The sequence below is a fragment of the Marmota flaviventris genome, chromosome 11 (genome assembly GCF_047511675.1).
Source record: "Marmota flaviventris isolate mMarFla1 chromosome 11, mMarFla1.hap1, whole genome shotgun sequence".
NCBI lineage: Eukaryota > Metazoa > Chordata > Mammalia > Rodentia > Sciuridae > Marmota > Marmota flaviventris.
Genome location: NC_092508.1, coordinates 97,040,259 through 97,057,057, shown reverse-complemented (window position 1 = coordinate 97,057,057; position 16,799 = coordinate 97,040,259). Strand labels below are relative to the sequence as shown.

Below are 16,799 nucleotides of genomic sequence, written 5' to 3'. Positions count from 1 at the left end.
GGACAAGTAATGCAAGACTTCTGAGCATCTTCATCTTCAACATAGAGAGTATTTATAGTTATAGCCATGTGCAGTTGGGTGGAGGGTGACATGCATGATTGGAGCTGAGGGCCCCATGCCCATGTGGGGAAGAGCCACATCAGAGATGGTATGTCTTTGTGCAACCAATAAATAGGTGCATCTTATAATTAATGACATTCTAGATTTGATGAAGTATTGTTACTTGTTGTATCTATCGTGGGCAAACTGCAATATCTCTACTAAAAGTCCATTTTAGATATTTAGTGGATATATATCCACTAAAAGTGCCCCAACTGCAAAATGGGGACAACATTCTTCCTCAGCCAGCCTCTATGAGGCCAAAATCTATCAGTGGTTTTGAGAGTGTCCTGCTCTTACCTCCCTCCCTGCTAGAGGGCATCTTGGTGGCCAGAGGTGAGCTTTGGGAAAATTGAGCCATCAGGAGCCAAGACCAGGACTGTCAGCACCACCTGTTTGTTTATCTGTGGAGAGGGAGGCCTCAGCACCCAGGGCCAAGCAAATATTTGTGGTTATGGATTAACCTGAGTTCCGGGGTATCATGGCGGCAGGAGGGCGAACTTGCAGTTCTCTGCGACCCACCCCTGTAAGTCCCCCTCGAGGCAGTACTGTGAGGGAGTATGAAGGGAAGGTACAGAAGAGAGAGGGACAGTTGAGCTGTGTGAGGGTGAAATCCTTGAGCAAGGGCTGGCTGGAGCCTGGGGTCCAGGGAAATGTGGGCATGGCTTGGCGTCCTCCAGGCCCGAGTGCCGTAGTCCAAAGGGGCCCTCTCATCACATGTCTTGCTTTTTCCAGACTGTGAGTCAAGTGGAAGTCTGCTGAGGGGTTCCCTGGGGCCCAGGGCCATCCCCAGAGGCAACCAGAACCCTACATTATCTCTACTCTGTCCCCACCTCTAAGGATGGGGCATTTCATTTAATTAAATGTTTGATCAGCTGTGAAGGAAATGGGGTCAGTCTAGGGTGCGTGGATGGGGTAGGCAGGCCTGCCCACTTGGTCTTGGAAGAAGTGGAAGGCTCTTGATTTTCTGGTCCTGTGGCGTTATGGGGCACCAGTGGTTTGGGGCAGAAGTGGTTTTAGGCCTGGAGTCACACAGGCCCTGCGCTTGAGTCTTAGCTCTGATACCTCCTGATTGTGAACTTTTCATAAGCTACTTAGCCTCCTAAGCCTCAGTCTCTCCCTTTCCCCATGAAACAGGGGTGACAACATTAACCACCTCTTGGGTGGTTGTAAGCCTTAACTGAGGTAATAACAGATAATATTTACTGAGATTTTTGTTATGTGCAAACCCTGTTTTGTTTTTGTATATGGTCCTAGGAATTGAAACCAGGGCCTTATCCATGCTAAGCAAGTGTTCTACCATGAAGCTACACCCACAGCCCACCTACCCACAAATTGTTCTAAGAGCTTTATGTGTATGTACTAACATTTAATCCTTTCAATAGCCCCTTTAGAGAGAAACATAGTTTTCCTACCACTTTACAAACAAGGCATGGAGTAGTTAAGCATTTCCCCCAACGGTGCCTTCTAGTAAGTGCCGGGTTTGCACCAGGCCATCTGCATCATGGCCTGTCCCGAATTGTGTGCAAATTGTTTGAAGAACACCCCATGTCCAGTCAGTGTTAGCTGTTATTCTTAGCTTAGCTATCAGACCAGTAAAGCCCTACCTCTCAGTCATCACCAAAAAAAATGAAGGAAAAGAGGGCACAAATGAATATTCTAGTGCATCTCATCTCCATGCGAGGCATTTCTGAGCGGAATCCCCTTTGATCATCAAAAAAACCCTGCATGCTTTCTGCTTTCTCAGGCAGGTGGTATAACCTTAGCCCCACACAGATGAGACTGAGGGGACAGGTGGCTGTCTAGTGAACAAAGACCCTCACCCCAGATTCTTCCCTGACAATGGGCACATAGGGATGTCTTTTTCATTCATGTCTCTTACTGGGAAGGGGATGGAATTGGGGGGTGATGGCAGGCAGACCGACATTGGTGTGGGGCTGCCAGGAACTTAGAAGTCTTTCTCAGACAGGTGTCAATAACTCCAGAATGTGGCAGCTCGCAAGCCTCTTGCTGTTCGTGGCCACCTGGGGAATTTCCGGCACAACAACCCTTCCTGGTAAGGCCACCTCCACCCCTACCACAAGACCCTCAAAGCCTCGACATGCCCTCACTGCCACCTGCCCTGGCCTCACATCACCCTCTACCTCCTCTGATCCTGGGTGTGGTGAAAGCAGGCAGGATTGGCATGAACTGGCCGATAGGCCCAGGCAGGCCAGCTTTCAGAACACAAACCAGGAGCTGTGAGGACATACACAGGTGATGACAGCAACCGGGGGTCTTCCCACTCCACCGACTCACTCCCTCAACTGTGAAGGGCCCAGGCCTAGGCCTCTACCCACACTATCCCATAAACTTCTCCTAAAATGCGTATCTGAAGCCTCAGTGCCCTGCCCCAGCCCTCTCCCTGATCTCCACAGAAGAGAACATGATTCTCTGGGGCAACTGCAGGACAAATGCTTTGCCCACAGAGCCACACCAAGCTGGTTCTTGCACTTGTGCCTTTTCTTGAGTTGCTTATCTTCCTGAGATGCCCCTTCCCACTCCTCCAAACCCACTCCCCACTTGTGATCTACTCCATCTGAGCTCAGGTACCTCTTCCTCTGGGATGCTTTTTACTCCAGCCCCTTTTACTCACTCCCCTAAATTGATCCCTCCCTCCTACCTCTTCTCCTACCCAAGACAGGCACCTGTCAGAGCTCAGGAGACACTTGATGACATGCATTGGATGACAGATCTTTGTCCTTCTGGAGTCCCTGCCCAAGGGGAAGAGATGGGAAATACTTGATGGAGTAAGAAAGGGGGGATGAGTGACCAGAAGGGATTGCACAAGATGTAGCAGGAGAATGAGACCGACTGAACTTTGCAATCTAAACAGCAGCCGCGTGTGGCATTTGTCATTGAATATTTACTTTTGTGATATGCATGGTATTGTTTTACACACTTATTTCATCCCATTTTTTATATAAGCAAACTGGGGTTTAGAGAGGTAAAGACATCGTTTTAAGGTTACACAGAGGTCAGATTGGGATTTAAAGGAGGTCTGTCTCTAAGCATATGCTTGCTCTAAACGGTCAAAGCTCCTGTCACCCAACAGTCATCTGCTTCATGTGGAGGGACAGAACAGAGGAGCAAGGGGCAGCATCATTATTGGGAATTAGGATAAGCCCTAAGGGGGCCTGAGACAGGGCTTTTCCAGGTTCTTTCTCCAGTTGGGCTTCCTCAGACCCCTTCCTGACCTGCAGCCCCTCTCAGTCCCCTCCACCGCAGTGAGTTTGCCTCCCCGCAAACCAGACTCAGTGTTCTCCAGCAGTGAGCGTGCCCACCAGGTGCTGCGCATCCGCAAACGCGCCAACACTTTCCTGGAGGAGCTCCGGCCAGGCAGCCTGGAGCGGGAGTGCACAGAGGAGATCTGCGACTTTGAAGAAGCCAAGGAGATTTTCCAAAATGTGGATGACACAGTAAGGCTACCTGGCTGGGAATGAGGCTCATGGGTGGGCTGAGTTTGGGAGGAGTAGGTGGGGACTCCTTGGGAATTTAGGGAGACCATGGGCATCAGCCCCTTCTCTCAGCTTGTTGAGGGTGGCTGTGTGGACACTGGCCCTATGGCTTGTCCTTGTGATTTGTTTCTTGTGGATACAGGAAACAGAACTCTGCTATGAGCTCCAGAAAGAAGAGTTTGGGGCAGCTCTAGGCTGGGATTCCCACCCAAACCCTCTGTAGGAAGTTCAGTCCACCTTCCAGGGGCCATTGGCTATCTTTACCTCCTCCCCTGCTTCTCTCTCTCTCTCTCTCTCTCTCTCTCTCTCTCTCTCTCCTCACTTCTGCCTCTCCCCACCCCCTCTTCTCTCTCTGAGACCAAAAGGCTACCATCCCTGTTTCCACCCTTGCGTCTGCTGGCCAGGGTTTGTGTGTCTACTCATACTCACTCTGCCTCAGTTCACATTCTCAGGGAAGAAATTCTGATTGCTCAGGGAAGCTGAGGTTGGGGTCTGGGTCCTTTCTAGTCTGAGGATCAAAGCCAATACCACCAGCAGCAGCTGGGACCTAGTTAGAAACACAGACTCTAGGCTGTCCCAGACTTTCTGAACCAGCATTCTGGGTCTCACCAACTCTTGAGAACACTGGCTTAGGGAAAGACTGGATGTGTAAGGGATCCCCCCAAACCAGGGAGGGAGTGAAGGGGCTGGGAGGAGGCAGGGGAATCTGCTAGGGGATTTAGAATTTAGGATTTAGAAGTTACTATGATGTAGATTGTCCAGAGAGCTGGGTTCCAGCTGCATGGGGAGGAGTGTTGTTCATGGGCTGGGAAGGCCCAGGGCGAGAGGAGGAGGGGAGCAAGGAACACTAGCTGCAGGCAGCTGGTGACCCTCAGGCAGTTCACCCTTATTTGTCTGGAAGCCCTCCCTTCCCCAGCCTGCTCACAGCTGCTCTGGGCTACAAGGGAGGAAGAGGTGCCTTGCTCCTACTACACACGGGCTGGCCCCTGAAGCTGCCCCCTCTCTCCACAGCTAGCCTTCTGGTCCAAGTACTTTGGTGAGTGAGATCTAAACTCCGGGCTGGGCTGTACAGGCCTGCTCCTCTGGGTCTCTGGGACTCAGGAGGTCGGGAAGGGAACTGACGGTAGTTATGACCTCCACCTTTCATCATGCCGCGTGCGACAGACGGTGATCAGTGCGCAGGAGCGCCCTCGGAGCACCAATGCACCAGCCCGTGCTGTGAACACGGCACGTGCATCGATGGCATCGGTGGCTTCAGCTGCAATTGCAACAGGGGCTGGGAGGGCAGCTTCTGCCAGAACGGTAAGCGGGGCGCCCGGGTGGGGCCGGGCGGGTGGCTGACCCCTGGCGCACTGCGCCATTGTCGGCTCTCTGCGGTCTCGTGTCCGCCCAGAGGTGCGCTTCACCAACTGCTCGGTGGACAATGGTGGCTGCACGCACTACTGTCTGGAGGAGCAGGGCGGGCGCCGGTGCACCTGCGCGCCGGGCTATAAGCTGGCTGATGACCACCTGCACTGTCAGGCCTCAGGTGAGCCGCCCCGGTCCCGCCCCTCACACTTCCTTCCTTGGGCGCGGGAATCCAGCCGCAAAGGAACGCGCAGCTTTGAATAGGGAGAGTCTTAGGGTGACCATCCACGTGCCCGTCCCAACTTGCGCCCCTTGGCTGGTTCTGCCCACCAGGCTTTCTTGCTTACTTGCTTGCCTTCCTCCAGATGGCCCTGCTCTCCTTGGGGACACCTTCTGGAGCATAAGCCCATAGGCCACTCATCTCCAGAGTCTGAGAAGATCTAGGGGCCAGGTCTCCAGCATGTCCCTCCATCTATCCTGGATGTGTTTATTTCCTTTGGACACATTTTCAGCCCTGTATCTCATTTCCCTCTGTATCCCTTGATCCTCCAGGAGAGAACAGAATCCTGATTCTGCCTTCCTTTATATTTTCCTTTTTATATGTTTTTGTCTTTATCAAATTTATTATGTACAAAGTTTAAGGAGTCGGGATTTTACCCCTTACAATGAATTTCCCCAGGTTTTCCTTGATGTGGAAAGAATTTCCCCTCCACTTCCTCTTGGACCCTTTTAATGAGGAAATTTATATTTTCTACCTCTAGGAGCATTTTTTAAAAATATTTCTTTGGGTCTGGGGATATAGCTCAGTTGGTAGAGTATTTGCCTTGCATGCACAAGACCCTGGGTTCAATCCCCAGCATCACACACACACACACACACACAAAAAAAAAAAAAAAAAAAAAAAGAATAAGAAGAAAAAAAAAAGAAAATTATTTCTTTGACAATCTCTCTGCCTTGTTTATCTTCTCTTTCTGTATCTCTCTAGTTGTATCATCTCTACTATTTTCTATCTCTTTGATTGTGTGTTCTTTCAAGGGATTTCCTACAACTTTATATTCCAATCCTTCTATTGAAAAACTTTTTTCTTGCTTTGTAGTTTGAAATAATTTGAGAGACACAGTAAGTTGCAAGGCAATGCCTGGTGGCCCTGTGGGTCTGGGGTCTCTTCTGTGAGGTTATCAGAAGGCCAGAGTCATTCTCTTTACTGTATGGAACCTTAGGGCTTCCATTTAGGCCAGTTTTGGAGGGGAGGCCTCTGAAGTCTTGCTAGGGGATCTCAGGCTTGGCTTCCAGTGCCTTGGAGCAGGGCGGAACCAAGGAGCTGGCTTTGGGGTACCTGCAGATGTTGTCTGACTCCCTGTGGTCAAACAGTTCACCATCACAGCAGTAGCAGCAGCGCTGCCTGGAATTCCTAGTCACAGACTGTTTCTGCAGGTGACTGTCTTCTGTAGGAGAGGGAGAGGGGCATCTCGCCATTGAGGAGATGGTCTCTAGTGGTCTCTCTCTCTCTTTTTTCTTTTTCTTGTGCTGGCCATTGAATCCAGGGCCTTGTGCATGCATTGCAGGCCAGTGCTCTGCCACTGAGCTACATCCTCAACCTTTTTTATTTTATTTTGAGACAGGGTCTTGCTAAGTTGCTCAGGCTGGCCTCAAACTTGCCTGATCCTTCTACTTCATCCTCACAAGTAGCTGGAATCGCAGGGGTGTGCCAACATGCCTGGCTTCTAGCAGTCTCTCCTATTAACTCTCAACATGGCTTCTGTGTGCAAGTTGCACTTGTACCATGTCCCTCAGAGGCACTGAGGACTCCTGAAGCTCTGGGATACAATCCTTGGCTTCTGGGTGCCCTATTACTGGCTGAGAGTTTTGCTTTCTCCGTCTGCTAAATCAGTCACAATGCTCAGTTTCCGGAGTTCTGCTACTGCTATCTACGTTGCATTCTGTCATTACATGGATCCCCGGCTGAAGGTGTCCTCATGCCCTGCAAGTCTAGATCCTCCAATCTAACATTCAAGGCCCTTTAGAAGCATACCCAGGCAGATTATCCAGTCCCTGGTTTTTCATGGTATGCTTTCTTCTCTTAGAAGAGAGGCCTTGGAATTATGCTCAGGGTTACTTTGGGCTCTCCAAGCATGCCCCCACCTCCTTCTCCCTAAAATTTCTCACCTCTGTTAGGAGCTCGGCAGCATCCTGGCAAGGGACCTTCCTATGTATCTTGGGGATTATCCCCCACAGCACTGGGCTATAATGAACCGCAGAGACATTTAACAACCGATGCAAGGACACAGGTAGTGATGCTGCTTGATCTATCTTGCATTGTTTGTTGACTGACGGACGGATGGATCAGAGGAGATTCACAGCCAATATGGAGTATTATAAGCATCATTTATCCTTTGAAACATACAACATGCCAAACTAGCCTACAGGCAGGAGGAGAATCAAGAAAGGAAGACAGTCTCAGGAGTAGTGCCTGGAAGGCCCCTTACCATCTCCCTCTACCTTTAGTGAGGTTCCCATGTGGAAGACTAGGGATGCAAATGGAGAAGAAGCGCAGTTACTTCAAACGTGACACAGACCAAGTCAACAAAGTAGATCCGAGGATTGTCAATGGATCAATTACCCGACAGGGAGACAGCCCTTGGCAGGTAAGAGGAGAGGAGTGGCTGCTTCTCTCATTTGCTGGGTCAGGAGTCTCTGAGGTCCTCCTGGGAGTTCCAGCTCAAGATGCAGAATGGGGGAGAGGATTTGCTGTTGCTTGGGGGATTGTTGATGAGGGTGGGGGTAAGGCTCAGGGAAAGACAGAGGTGACCTGGTGGAAGGGGAATAGCAAGGACAGGGTGGTATGGGTCATGGGCCATAAAGGGGAATATGCAGGAAGAGTTATGGTTGTAGAAAGAGCTGGAAAGATAAAGCTCTGTTGGTGGGAGTTTGTTTAGGCAGAGGCCCTGCTGATAAGAGAGGTATCTTGAGTGGGAGAAGGCTAGGAGGGAGGGCTGGCCTCGGAGCACTTGCTAGTTCTGTTCTCTATGGAGAAGGAAAACCAACCAGAAATCAACAAGCAAGGGTACTGGCCTTTGAGAGCTCATGGACTCTGAGAGGCTTAGGATCCTACATACTAGCCACCCAGGGGGAGCAGAGCCAGGATAGCCATCAGGACAGAGGCTGAGGGAGGCCTGAGGGATGCCCAAGGCAGCTTGGGGGCTACAGAGTCTTCCCAAAGCCCCCAAGGTGAGGAGGCTTCTCTCTGTGATGGTGTGGCTGAGGGTGACTGCCTGAGCCAGGTCACGGAGATAGCCTGCCACAGGTCAACCCAAACAATGTCAGAAAGAGATAGAGAATGTTAGAAAAGGGCCACAAGTCTACGTATGCCCATGTGACCAGAGAGCCCAGGGAAGCACTTGAGAACCGTGCCAGGGACCCTGTGAGACTTAGAGGCCCTGGACTAGGAGTTGTCAGAGGCAGCCCTGTGATGTCATCACTCCCCCCGCCCCCCACTTCCAGGTGATCCTACTGGACTCAAAGAAGAAGCTGGCCTGCGGGGGGGTGCTCATCCACACCTCCTGGGTGCTGACCGCAGCCCACTGCATGGAGAACGCCAGGAAGCTCACTGTCAGGCTTGGTATGATCTGGAGCCAGTCAGGGGAGCTGCCAGAGGCCTGGGTCAGGGGTGGCAGTGGGTAATGGGCAGGCTGTCCAGGTTTGAAAGACCCTGGTCTCAGGGTGCTTGAACTCCATAGAAGGTGCTTTGGTAGAAGATCCTTATGTGCCTACACCATGCCCACCCTTGAGACACCAGGCTAGAAGGGGATTCTCTGGAGTGCCCCTTTTATTTTTTTCCACTGGGAATTGAACCCAGGGGTGTTCTACCACTGAGCTATATCTCTTTCTTTCTTTCTTTCTTTTCTTTTGAGACTGGGTCTCACTAAATTGCCTGAGTCCTCACTAAGTAGCTGAGGCTGGCCTTGAACTTGCAATCCTTCTGCCTCAGGCTTCCAAGTCTGTGGGCTGACAGGTGTGCATCACTAACCCTGGATTGAGTGGCCTCTTCAAATCTGGGCCCACATGTTTGCCAGTGAGAGGGTTTTACACATCCTTTCTCCTCACCCCCACTCACCTGGAGCAGGCTGCGTGGGGGCCTCAGCACACAAGGATGCAGAGACCCACCAGACCTGGCCTCAGAGCCAGGCTTCACACAGACTTCTGGGGCTGGAATTGTGCAGCAAGGGACCCTGGCATCTGCCACAGCAGGAGTCTGGTGGGTGGGGGGGGTCTCACTCTGACAGTTTCTAGAGGAGGCTCTCATTAGACTCTCTGGCAAAAAAGAAGAAAAAGGTGTATTGAGAACGTCCACATTCATGCTTCTTACAATTACCATCGGCACAACTGATGGCCAGTGACCCTTCATGGGGCTTGGTGTGGGATTTCCAGGCCCTCCATCCCAGGAATCACTGAACCTTGCCAGGGAGGATTTGGTCTCTTGCTTGTGGGCCCAATTATTCTTTCCCTGCAGTACCTATGTCCTCCTCTTTGGGTCTTGCTGCTCTGTCCCTTGTTTGTCCAGCTATGGGTGCTCCGTATTTCCCTTTGTGGCTCTGGTCTGTGTCTGCTGGTTTCCAGGGCCTTGGGCCTTCCTGCTCTCCCTGACTTCCTTGGTCCACTCTGACAACATTCTCTGCCCTGCAGGTGAGTATGACCTGCGGCGCAGGGACAAGTGGGAAGTGGACCTGAACATCAGGGACGTCTTCATTCACCCCAACTACAGCCGGAGCACCAGCGACAATGACATCGCCCTGCTCCGCCTGGCCCAGCCCGTCACCCTCTCAAAGACCATTGTGCCCATCTGCCTCCCTGACAGTGGCCTTGCAGAGCGTGAGCTCACTCAGGCTGGCCAAGAGACAGTGGTGACCGGCTGGGGTTATCACAACAGCCGAGAGAAGGAGTCCAGGAGAAACCGCACCTTTGTCCTCACCTTCATCAAGATTCCTGTGGCCCCGCGCAATGAGTGCATGGAGGTCATGAACAACATGATCTCCGAGAACATGCTGTGTGCAGGCATCCTAGGGGATGAGCGGGATGCCTGTGAAGGGGACAGTGGGGGACCTATGGTCGCTCTTTCGCGAGGCACCTGGTTCTTGGTGGGCCTGGTGAGCTGGGGGGAGGGCTGTGGACTCATGAACAACTATGGTGTCTATACCAAGGTCAGCCGCTACCTAGACTGGATTCACAGCCACATCAGGGACAAGAAAAACTCCACCAAGATCCAGGTGCCATAGCACCTCTCTCTTATCTCTGGACCCCAGAGGCCACTCTGCAGTGGAGCTGGGCTATTGAACAGCAATACCTGGGACATTAAAGGGTATGTGACAGCCTGTGCCTCTGTCTGTCCTTTTATTCCTGTTCTGGATCATTCTAGAGGGAAGTAGCATTTATTGAGTACCTACTTTATGTCACACACTTTATGAACAGAATATTATTTAACTCTCAAGCAATTCTGTGGAGTGGGGAGGAACAGGTTCAATTTTGTGGGGCCTAAAACTGATGCAATTGTGGGTGTGTTTGTGCTCTCTTTATATGAAAGAATGAAGCTAGGCATGGTGGCACCTGTAATCCAAGTGGTTAGGGAGGCTGAGGCAGGAGGATTGCAAGTTCAAAGCCAGCCTCAGCAACTTGGCGAGGCCCTAAGCAATTCAGTGAGACCCTGTCTCTAAATAAAATATTTTAAAAGGCTGGGGATGTGGCTCAGTGGTTATGTGCTCCTGGCTTTAATCCTCGGTACCAAAAAAAAAAAAAAAAAAAAGATGAAAAAATGTGACTACAAATCTGTTAGAGTCTTTCTAAAGGCCCTAGAAAGAGCCTCTGCAAGACATGGATCCTAAAGTTTATGTTAGACCAGCTATGGAGGGAGACAAGGTACAGGAAGGTCTACACAGTGGAGCCAGAATTCAAATTTAGGTCTGACTGCAAACCCTAGGTGCTTTTCTCTGTTGTCCTTTGTTCCTCAGGGGCAACTGCTTTGACAGGTGCTGGGTACAAAGGCCTCATCAGCCGTGCGGAGGAGTAGCCAGAAACCCCGGAGGTGTTGTTCAGAATGAACTCACAGTTTAGTTGAGGAAACTGTTAAGAATAATGTTCTTAAGCTGGGTGCATACCTGGAGTCCCAGGTACTAACTACTCAGCAGGCCCAGGTGGGATGATCACTTGAGTCCAAGGGTTTGGGGCTAGCCTGAGCAACATAGCAAAACCCCATCTCAGGAAGGAAGGAAGAGAGGGAGAGAGCAAGAAAGGGAGGGAGAGAGGAGGAAAGGAGGGAGGAGGAGGCAGGGTAGGAAGGGAAAAGAAAAGGAAAGGAGAAAGGAAGAAAGAACAATGTTACACAATTGGGAATAGCAGTAATCATTGCTGCTTGCTCCTGTAGACCTCTGGGTCCCCTCTCTGACCCCACCCATGCTCACTGGATAGGGTGCTGAATTGGATGTAGAACACAAGGAGCCAGGGCACCTGGGTTTCAGGGCACTTGGGAACATCAACTTGCCTTCCAAAAGAGGGACAACTGATGAGCAACCTAATGGAGGCTAGCCTCCAAACAGTTCAGCATCTCTGAAGCCAAGTCAGGCCACCTGGAACCCTGTCACTTGTGATTGATCTTGGGAGAGCTGTTGTCCCTTCCTCCTTCCCATCCGTTGATAAAAACCAGAACTCTGTGTGTGGCGACTACACAACAGGGACAGGGCAGCCATTAGGACCCTGCTAGCCCATGGCTTGTCTCATATAGTCCCAGCGTCTGGCAGAACCCTCAAGGAGCCTGTGTCCCACCCCAGCTCATCCTTGCGCCTTGCCCTATTGTCACTCTTCGGAGGTTTCCAGGAGCAGCATGAACAAAAGTGACAAGTGACTTCTCCTGGGGACTGACCGACTGTCCACACTCAGCATGTATGTTTGAAGGGCAATTTAGCTTTTCTGAGCTTCAGTTACCTTATCTGAGAACAATGGGAAAGCAACAGCCTATATCGCCTATGATCACTTGATTTAATAATTAGATCAAACAGCATATATAAAGTGTTTGAGACAGTGTCTGAGCCTTTTAACGCAGTTTCAGGAAAACAGAACATGATTCACAAGTTTCTGGGTGCTAGAGAATTTAAAATAAAAATAAAATAAAAATAAAAATAGTAGTAAACCGCAAAATAAACACAACGGAGCACATCAAAAATCTAACTTTAGGGATGACATGGGCCTGTAGTCCCAGTGACTTTGGACACTGACAAGGAAGATTGCAGGTACGAGGCCAGCCTCAGCAACTTAGACCCTGTCAAAAATAAAATTTTAAGGGGCTGGGGTTGTGGCTCAGCGGTAGAGCGCTCACCTAGCACGTGCGAGGCCCTGGGTTCGATCCTCAGCACCACATAAAAATAAATAAACAAAATAAAGGTATTGTGTACAACTTAAAAAATAAATAAATAGAATATTTTTTAAAAAATAAAAAATAGAATTTTAAGAAAGACTGGGGATGTTGCTCAGTAGTAGAGCATGCCTGGGTTCAATCCCCAACACCCAAACAAACAAAAAATTGACTTTGCCCATGAAGACTACTTCAATATATGTGTATATATATATATATATATATATATATATATATATATATATATATTTTTTTTTTTTTTTTTTTTTCTCAACTGATCATTTCAAAACTTCTTTTCTCAACTGGGCAGTGTCCTAAGTGTTGCTCCTTCAGCCCCTGAGACAGGACTGCCCTGTGGATGGGGAGCTCTCCTAAGAGGAGAGCCAGGGGCTGCCCACCCACTTGCCTCTCCACATTCCAGTCTTGGCTGAGCCTAGGGGACCCCTAGTCCTCGCCATCAGGGCCAGGCCTCACCTGTACCTACCTAGGGGTGCCTGTGAGGGATAAGCCTGAAGCTGGCTAATGATTGACACATTCCAAATATTGACAAAGACCAGGACCTGCAGCTGCCCAATACACACCCCTCTCCTCCTTCACCTGCTGCCTGGCTCCATGTCACGAGAGACATAGCAGGGACTTTGGAGCTGCCACCTCTTCATCCAGACTCCCCGAGTTGGGCATTTGCAGGAGCCTGCTGAGACTCTTTTCCCTTCATCCAAATGGAGAGTCAGCAGTTCCTGCTCTGGCTGCAGTGAGAGGACCTCAGTTGCCAGCCGTCAGGTGCCTGGCACATACCTGTAGTGAGGGTGCTCAGCTTCTCCTGGCCTCTCCTCAGGCTTGGCCCACCAACTCCTTTCACCCTCACCCACTGTCCACAGTTCATCCTGGTCCTTTTGGCCTCATTAGTCAGCACTTTCCTGTCTGTCCTTCCCATAGCACCTACTCCAGGCTTAAGTGGGGGGCTTCTCAGGAGGCAGGACCCCCAGTCTCTCACCCCAGGGCCCCAGCACAGGGCTTAGCACATTGCTGCCTTCTTCTGGACAACTGAATTCTTCCGCTGTCACAGGTGACTTTCATTTGTGCCCATGTCCCCTTCTCTGATTCATTGTGACCCTTGATCTTGGGCTTTCATGAAGGGATCAAGAAAAAAGAAATGAGGTTGGAGCCTATGCAGGGTCACCTCTAGGCAGCAGACAATGCAAGGGTTTGATCTTGGATACTCACAACTCTAGATAGAGAGGGTCTGAACCCAAATAGTAAGTGAAAAGAGAAGGTTCAGGAAGGCCAGGTGGCAAGTCTTGGGTCCCCATCTGGGAAATGACCACCAAACCCAAGAACTGAACACTCTCTGTTCTGCCAGGTGCCACTTTGATTCCACCAAAATGCAACAGTAATTAGAGATCACTTCTCAGCTGAATCTTGGATTTCTTCTCATGTCCTTTTACTTTTTCAACAAAGAGGCTGAACTTAAACATCTCTGTATAAAGCTTTGCCCATGACGTTTGCTCTTACCCTGGGCCTTGTCTGACCTGGGTGCTTTTCTGGGCTCAGCTTGGGGCCCAGATGTGGCACTCTACACATACAGGCCATGGATGTGTGCTTTCACCAGCTACTCCCTCTTCTGGGATCAGTGACCTGTCTCCATATTGCTCGCCTCCTATATGATACCTACTCTCACACACATACCACGCCTGCAGAACTGTGCATCTGTTCCCAGAAAACCCTGTAGCTGCTTGCTGTGGGATAATGTCTCCTCCTGGGCTGTGACCTCAACTGTGTGCTCCAAGGATGCAAGCTTTGTCAGGCAGGGGCAGATGGGACACAATGGGGAAGTAATCTGCTGTCACTCACTGTCTGTGCTGACCTTCTGGAGGACCTGTCCACACCCCAAGGTGGAATCTGACACCAGCATCTTTTATCTCCTGGGCTAGAGGGCAGAGCAGTCCACACTGCAGGGAACTGAGGGACAAGGACACCAGAGGCAGAACTTTCAGCCTGACAGGCTGGCTGAGTAGCCACATGGCTATGTGGCACCAAACATAAAATGAGCTGGGTGGATTTTGTGATTGAACCCAGGGTCTTGAAATGCTAGGCAAGTGCTCTACCATTGAGCTACACTCCCAATCCTTTTTTAATTTTTTTTTTTTAGTTGTAGTTGGACACACAATACCTTTATTTTACTTATTTATTTTTATGGGGTGCTGAGGATTGAACCCAGTGCCTCCCATGTGCTAGGCAAATGCTCTACCACTAAGTCACAACCCTAGCCCTTCCTTAACCTTTTTTTGGTTTTATTTTTATTTTGAGACAGGGTCCCTCCAACTAGGGATCCTTCTGCCTCAGCCTGCAGAATTTCTGGGATTACAGGCATGTGCCACAAAGTTTGGCTTTTCTTTTTCCTTTTTAAGTAGAACTCGTTTAAGATGGAAATCAACTGTTCTTTAAAAGTTTGTTAAAACTCACACACACAAAATCAGAGAAGGCAAAGACATTTCAGAGGAATAGAATGAATTTTACTACCTTTGCAATGGTATTTTGTATTTGTTCAAGAATGCATCTATTTCATTCAAGTTTTCAAATTTATTGGCTTATGATAAAATAATTCCAGTTCTCCACCCCCTTCACGGCCTTTTCAGACTTCAAAATTTTTTTTTCCACTAATGGGGATGAACCCAGGGTGCTCTACCACTGAGCTACATCCCCCGTCCTTTTTATTTTTTATTTTGAGACAGGGTTAGCTAAGTTGTTCAGAATGCCCTCTAACTTGAATCCTCTTGCTTCAACCTCCCAAGTCACTAGAATTATAGGCGTGCACCACTGCACTCAGCTAACAAGAGAAATTTGTTGTTTCACAGTTTGGGGGACAGAAAGTCCAAGATCAAGAGGTCAGCAAAGTTGGTTCCTTCTTGGGGGTGTGAGGGAGAATCTGGTCTATGCCTACCTCCCAGCTTCTGGTAGTTTGCTGGTAAACTCTGGCATTTCTTGGCTTGTAGATGTATCACCCGGGCTACCATGGCCTTACCATGGCCTTCTCCTTATGTTTCACATCATCTTCCAAACTTTCCCTTTGTATAACAACATCCCTCTAGGGGCCCATCTTTTCCAATATAATCTTGTTTTTATTAATTATGTCTTCGATAGCCTGATTTCCAAATACGGTCACATTTGGAATATCTGGGGTTAGGACTGAAATGTGAACGTTTTGAGGACATGATTCAGCTTATAAAAATTTATTTTTAAAATATTTTTCAGTGGTCAATGGACTTTATTTTAATTATTTATATGCGGTGCTGAGAATCAAACCCAGTGCCTCACACATGCTAGGCAAGCGCTCTACCACTGATCCACAACCCCAGCCCTTCATAACACTTTATGATGATTAATTTTATGTGTCAATTTGCTGCCAAGATGTTTGGTCATACATTATTCTGAGTGTTTTCTGTGCAATTTTTTTTTTTTGCATGAGATTAACATTTAAATCTGTGAACTCTCAGTATAATAGATTACTCTCCATAATGCCAGGTGGGCCTTGTCCAATGAGATAAAGGACTTAATTAGAACAGAGATTGACTTTCCCCAAGCAAGAAGGAATTCTGCCAGAAAACTGCCTTCAGACTTGACCTGCAGTTCTTCCCTTAAGTCTCCAGCTGAATTATTCTGCAGATTTTGGACTTGTCAGCCTCCAAAATTGCTGAGTCAAGTCCTCAAAACCTCTCTCTCTCTTTCTCTTTCTTCACATTCTGCTGATTCTGCATCTCTGGAGAACCCTGACTAATGAACATTTGTTTTTAATTTTGTTTCTTGATAAATATATTTTTTAAATATAACTTCCCTCCATGTGTTATTTTAACTGTAAACCACAAATTAATATTTAATTCTTACTATTTCTTAGTTTCTCTTATAATTTTTTACTAATATGCTAACTAGTGTGCAAACATGAAAAGAAAAATCCATACCTTTATTTATTTTTATGTAAGGCACTGGGTTCAATCCCAGTGCCTTACACATGGTAGGCAAGCGCTCTACCACAGAGCCACAACCCCAGCCCTGAGAATATGAAAATTTTAAAGTATTTTTGTTATTAGTTTTTATTTTCAACACTTTTAGGCAGAGAACATGTTTTACATGGAGCCCTTAGATTTTATTGAGGCTGCCTTCATGGCCCAGAATATTTTTGTAAATGTTCCCAGTATATTCATTCAAAAAGAATCACATGTTAAAACAACATGTTAAAAACAAATCAAAGTTACACATGGAAAAGAAATCAAATTAGAACTAAGGACTTCATAAGTAATCACAGAATATCACAGGTACTTTGTAGTTGGTCATCCTCCTTTCTTTTTTCTTTTCATTGATATTTCTTCAGATTCACAAATTTCCTTCTCCTGTGTCCCAACCCTATGAGCCCTGTCCAAAGAGTTGTTTCTTTTTCTTGTCTGATTGTGTAGACTAGAATT

At 48.6% G+C, this 16,799-nt stretch overlaps 1 protein-coding gene across 4 annotated transcripts; it reads left to right on the top strand.

The window, feature by feature from the left end:
- The first annotated feature begins 580 nt into the window (after positions 1 to 580).
- On the top strand, positions 581 to 10,216 carry Proc (protein C, inactivator of coagulation factors Va and VIIIa). 4 transcript variants are annotated; one of them, XM_034636238.2, is made up of 10 exons: positions 581 to 605; positions 1,120 to 1,140; positions 2,069 to 2,155; positions 3,391 to 3,557; positions 4,608 to 4,632; positions 4,761 to 4,898; positions 4,990 to 5,124; positions 7,449 to 7,588; positions 8,445 to 8,562; positions 9,627 to 10,216. In XM_034636238.2, the coding sequence occupies exons 1-10, from the start codon at positions 581 to 583 to the stop codon at positions 10,214 to 10,216; spliced, it is 1,446 nt and encodes a 481-aa protein (XP_034492129.2). The 4 variants fall into 4 exon arrangements, with proteins under 4 accessions (XP_034492129.2, XP_034492131.2, XP_027792674.2 ...); XM_034636240.2 differs by lacking the exon at positions 2,069 to 2,155; XM_027936873.3 differs by lacking the exons at positions 581 to 605; positions 1,120 to 1,140 and having other exon boundaries at positions 2,050 to 2,155.
- The last annotated feature ends 6,583 nt before the right edge of the window (positions 10,217 to 16,799 follow it).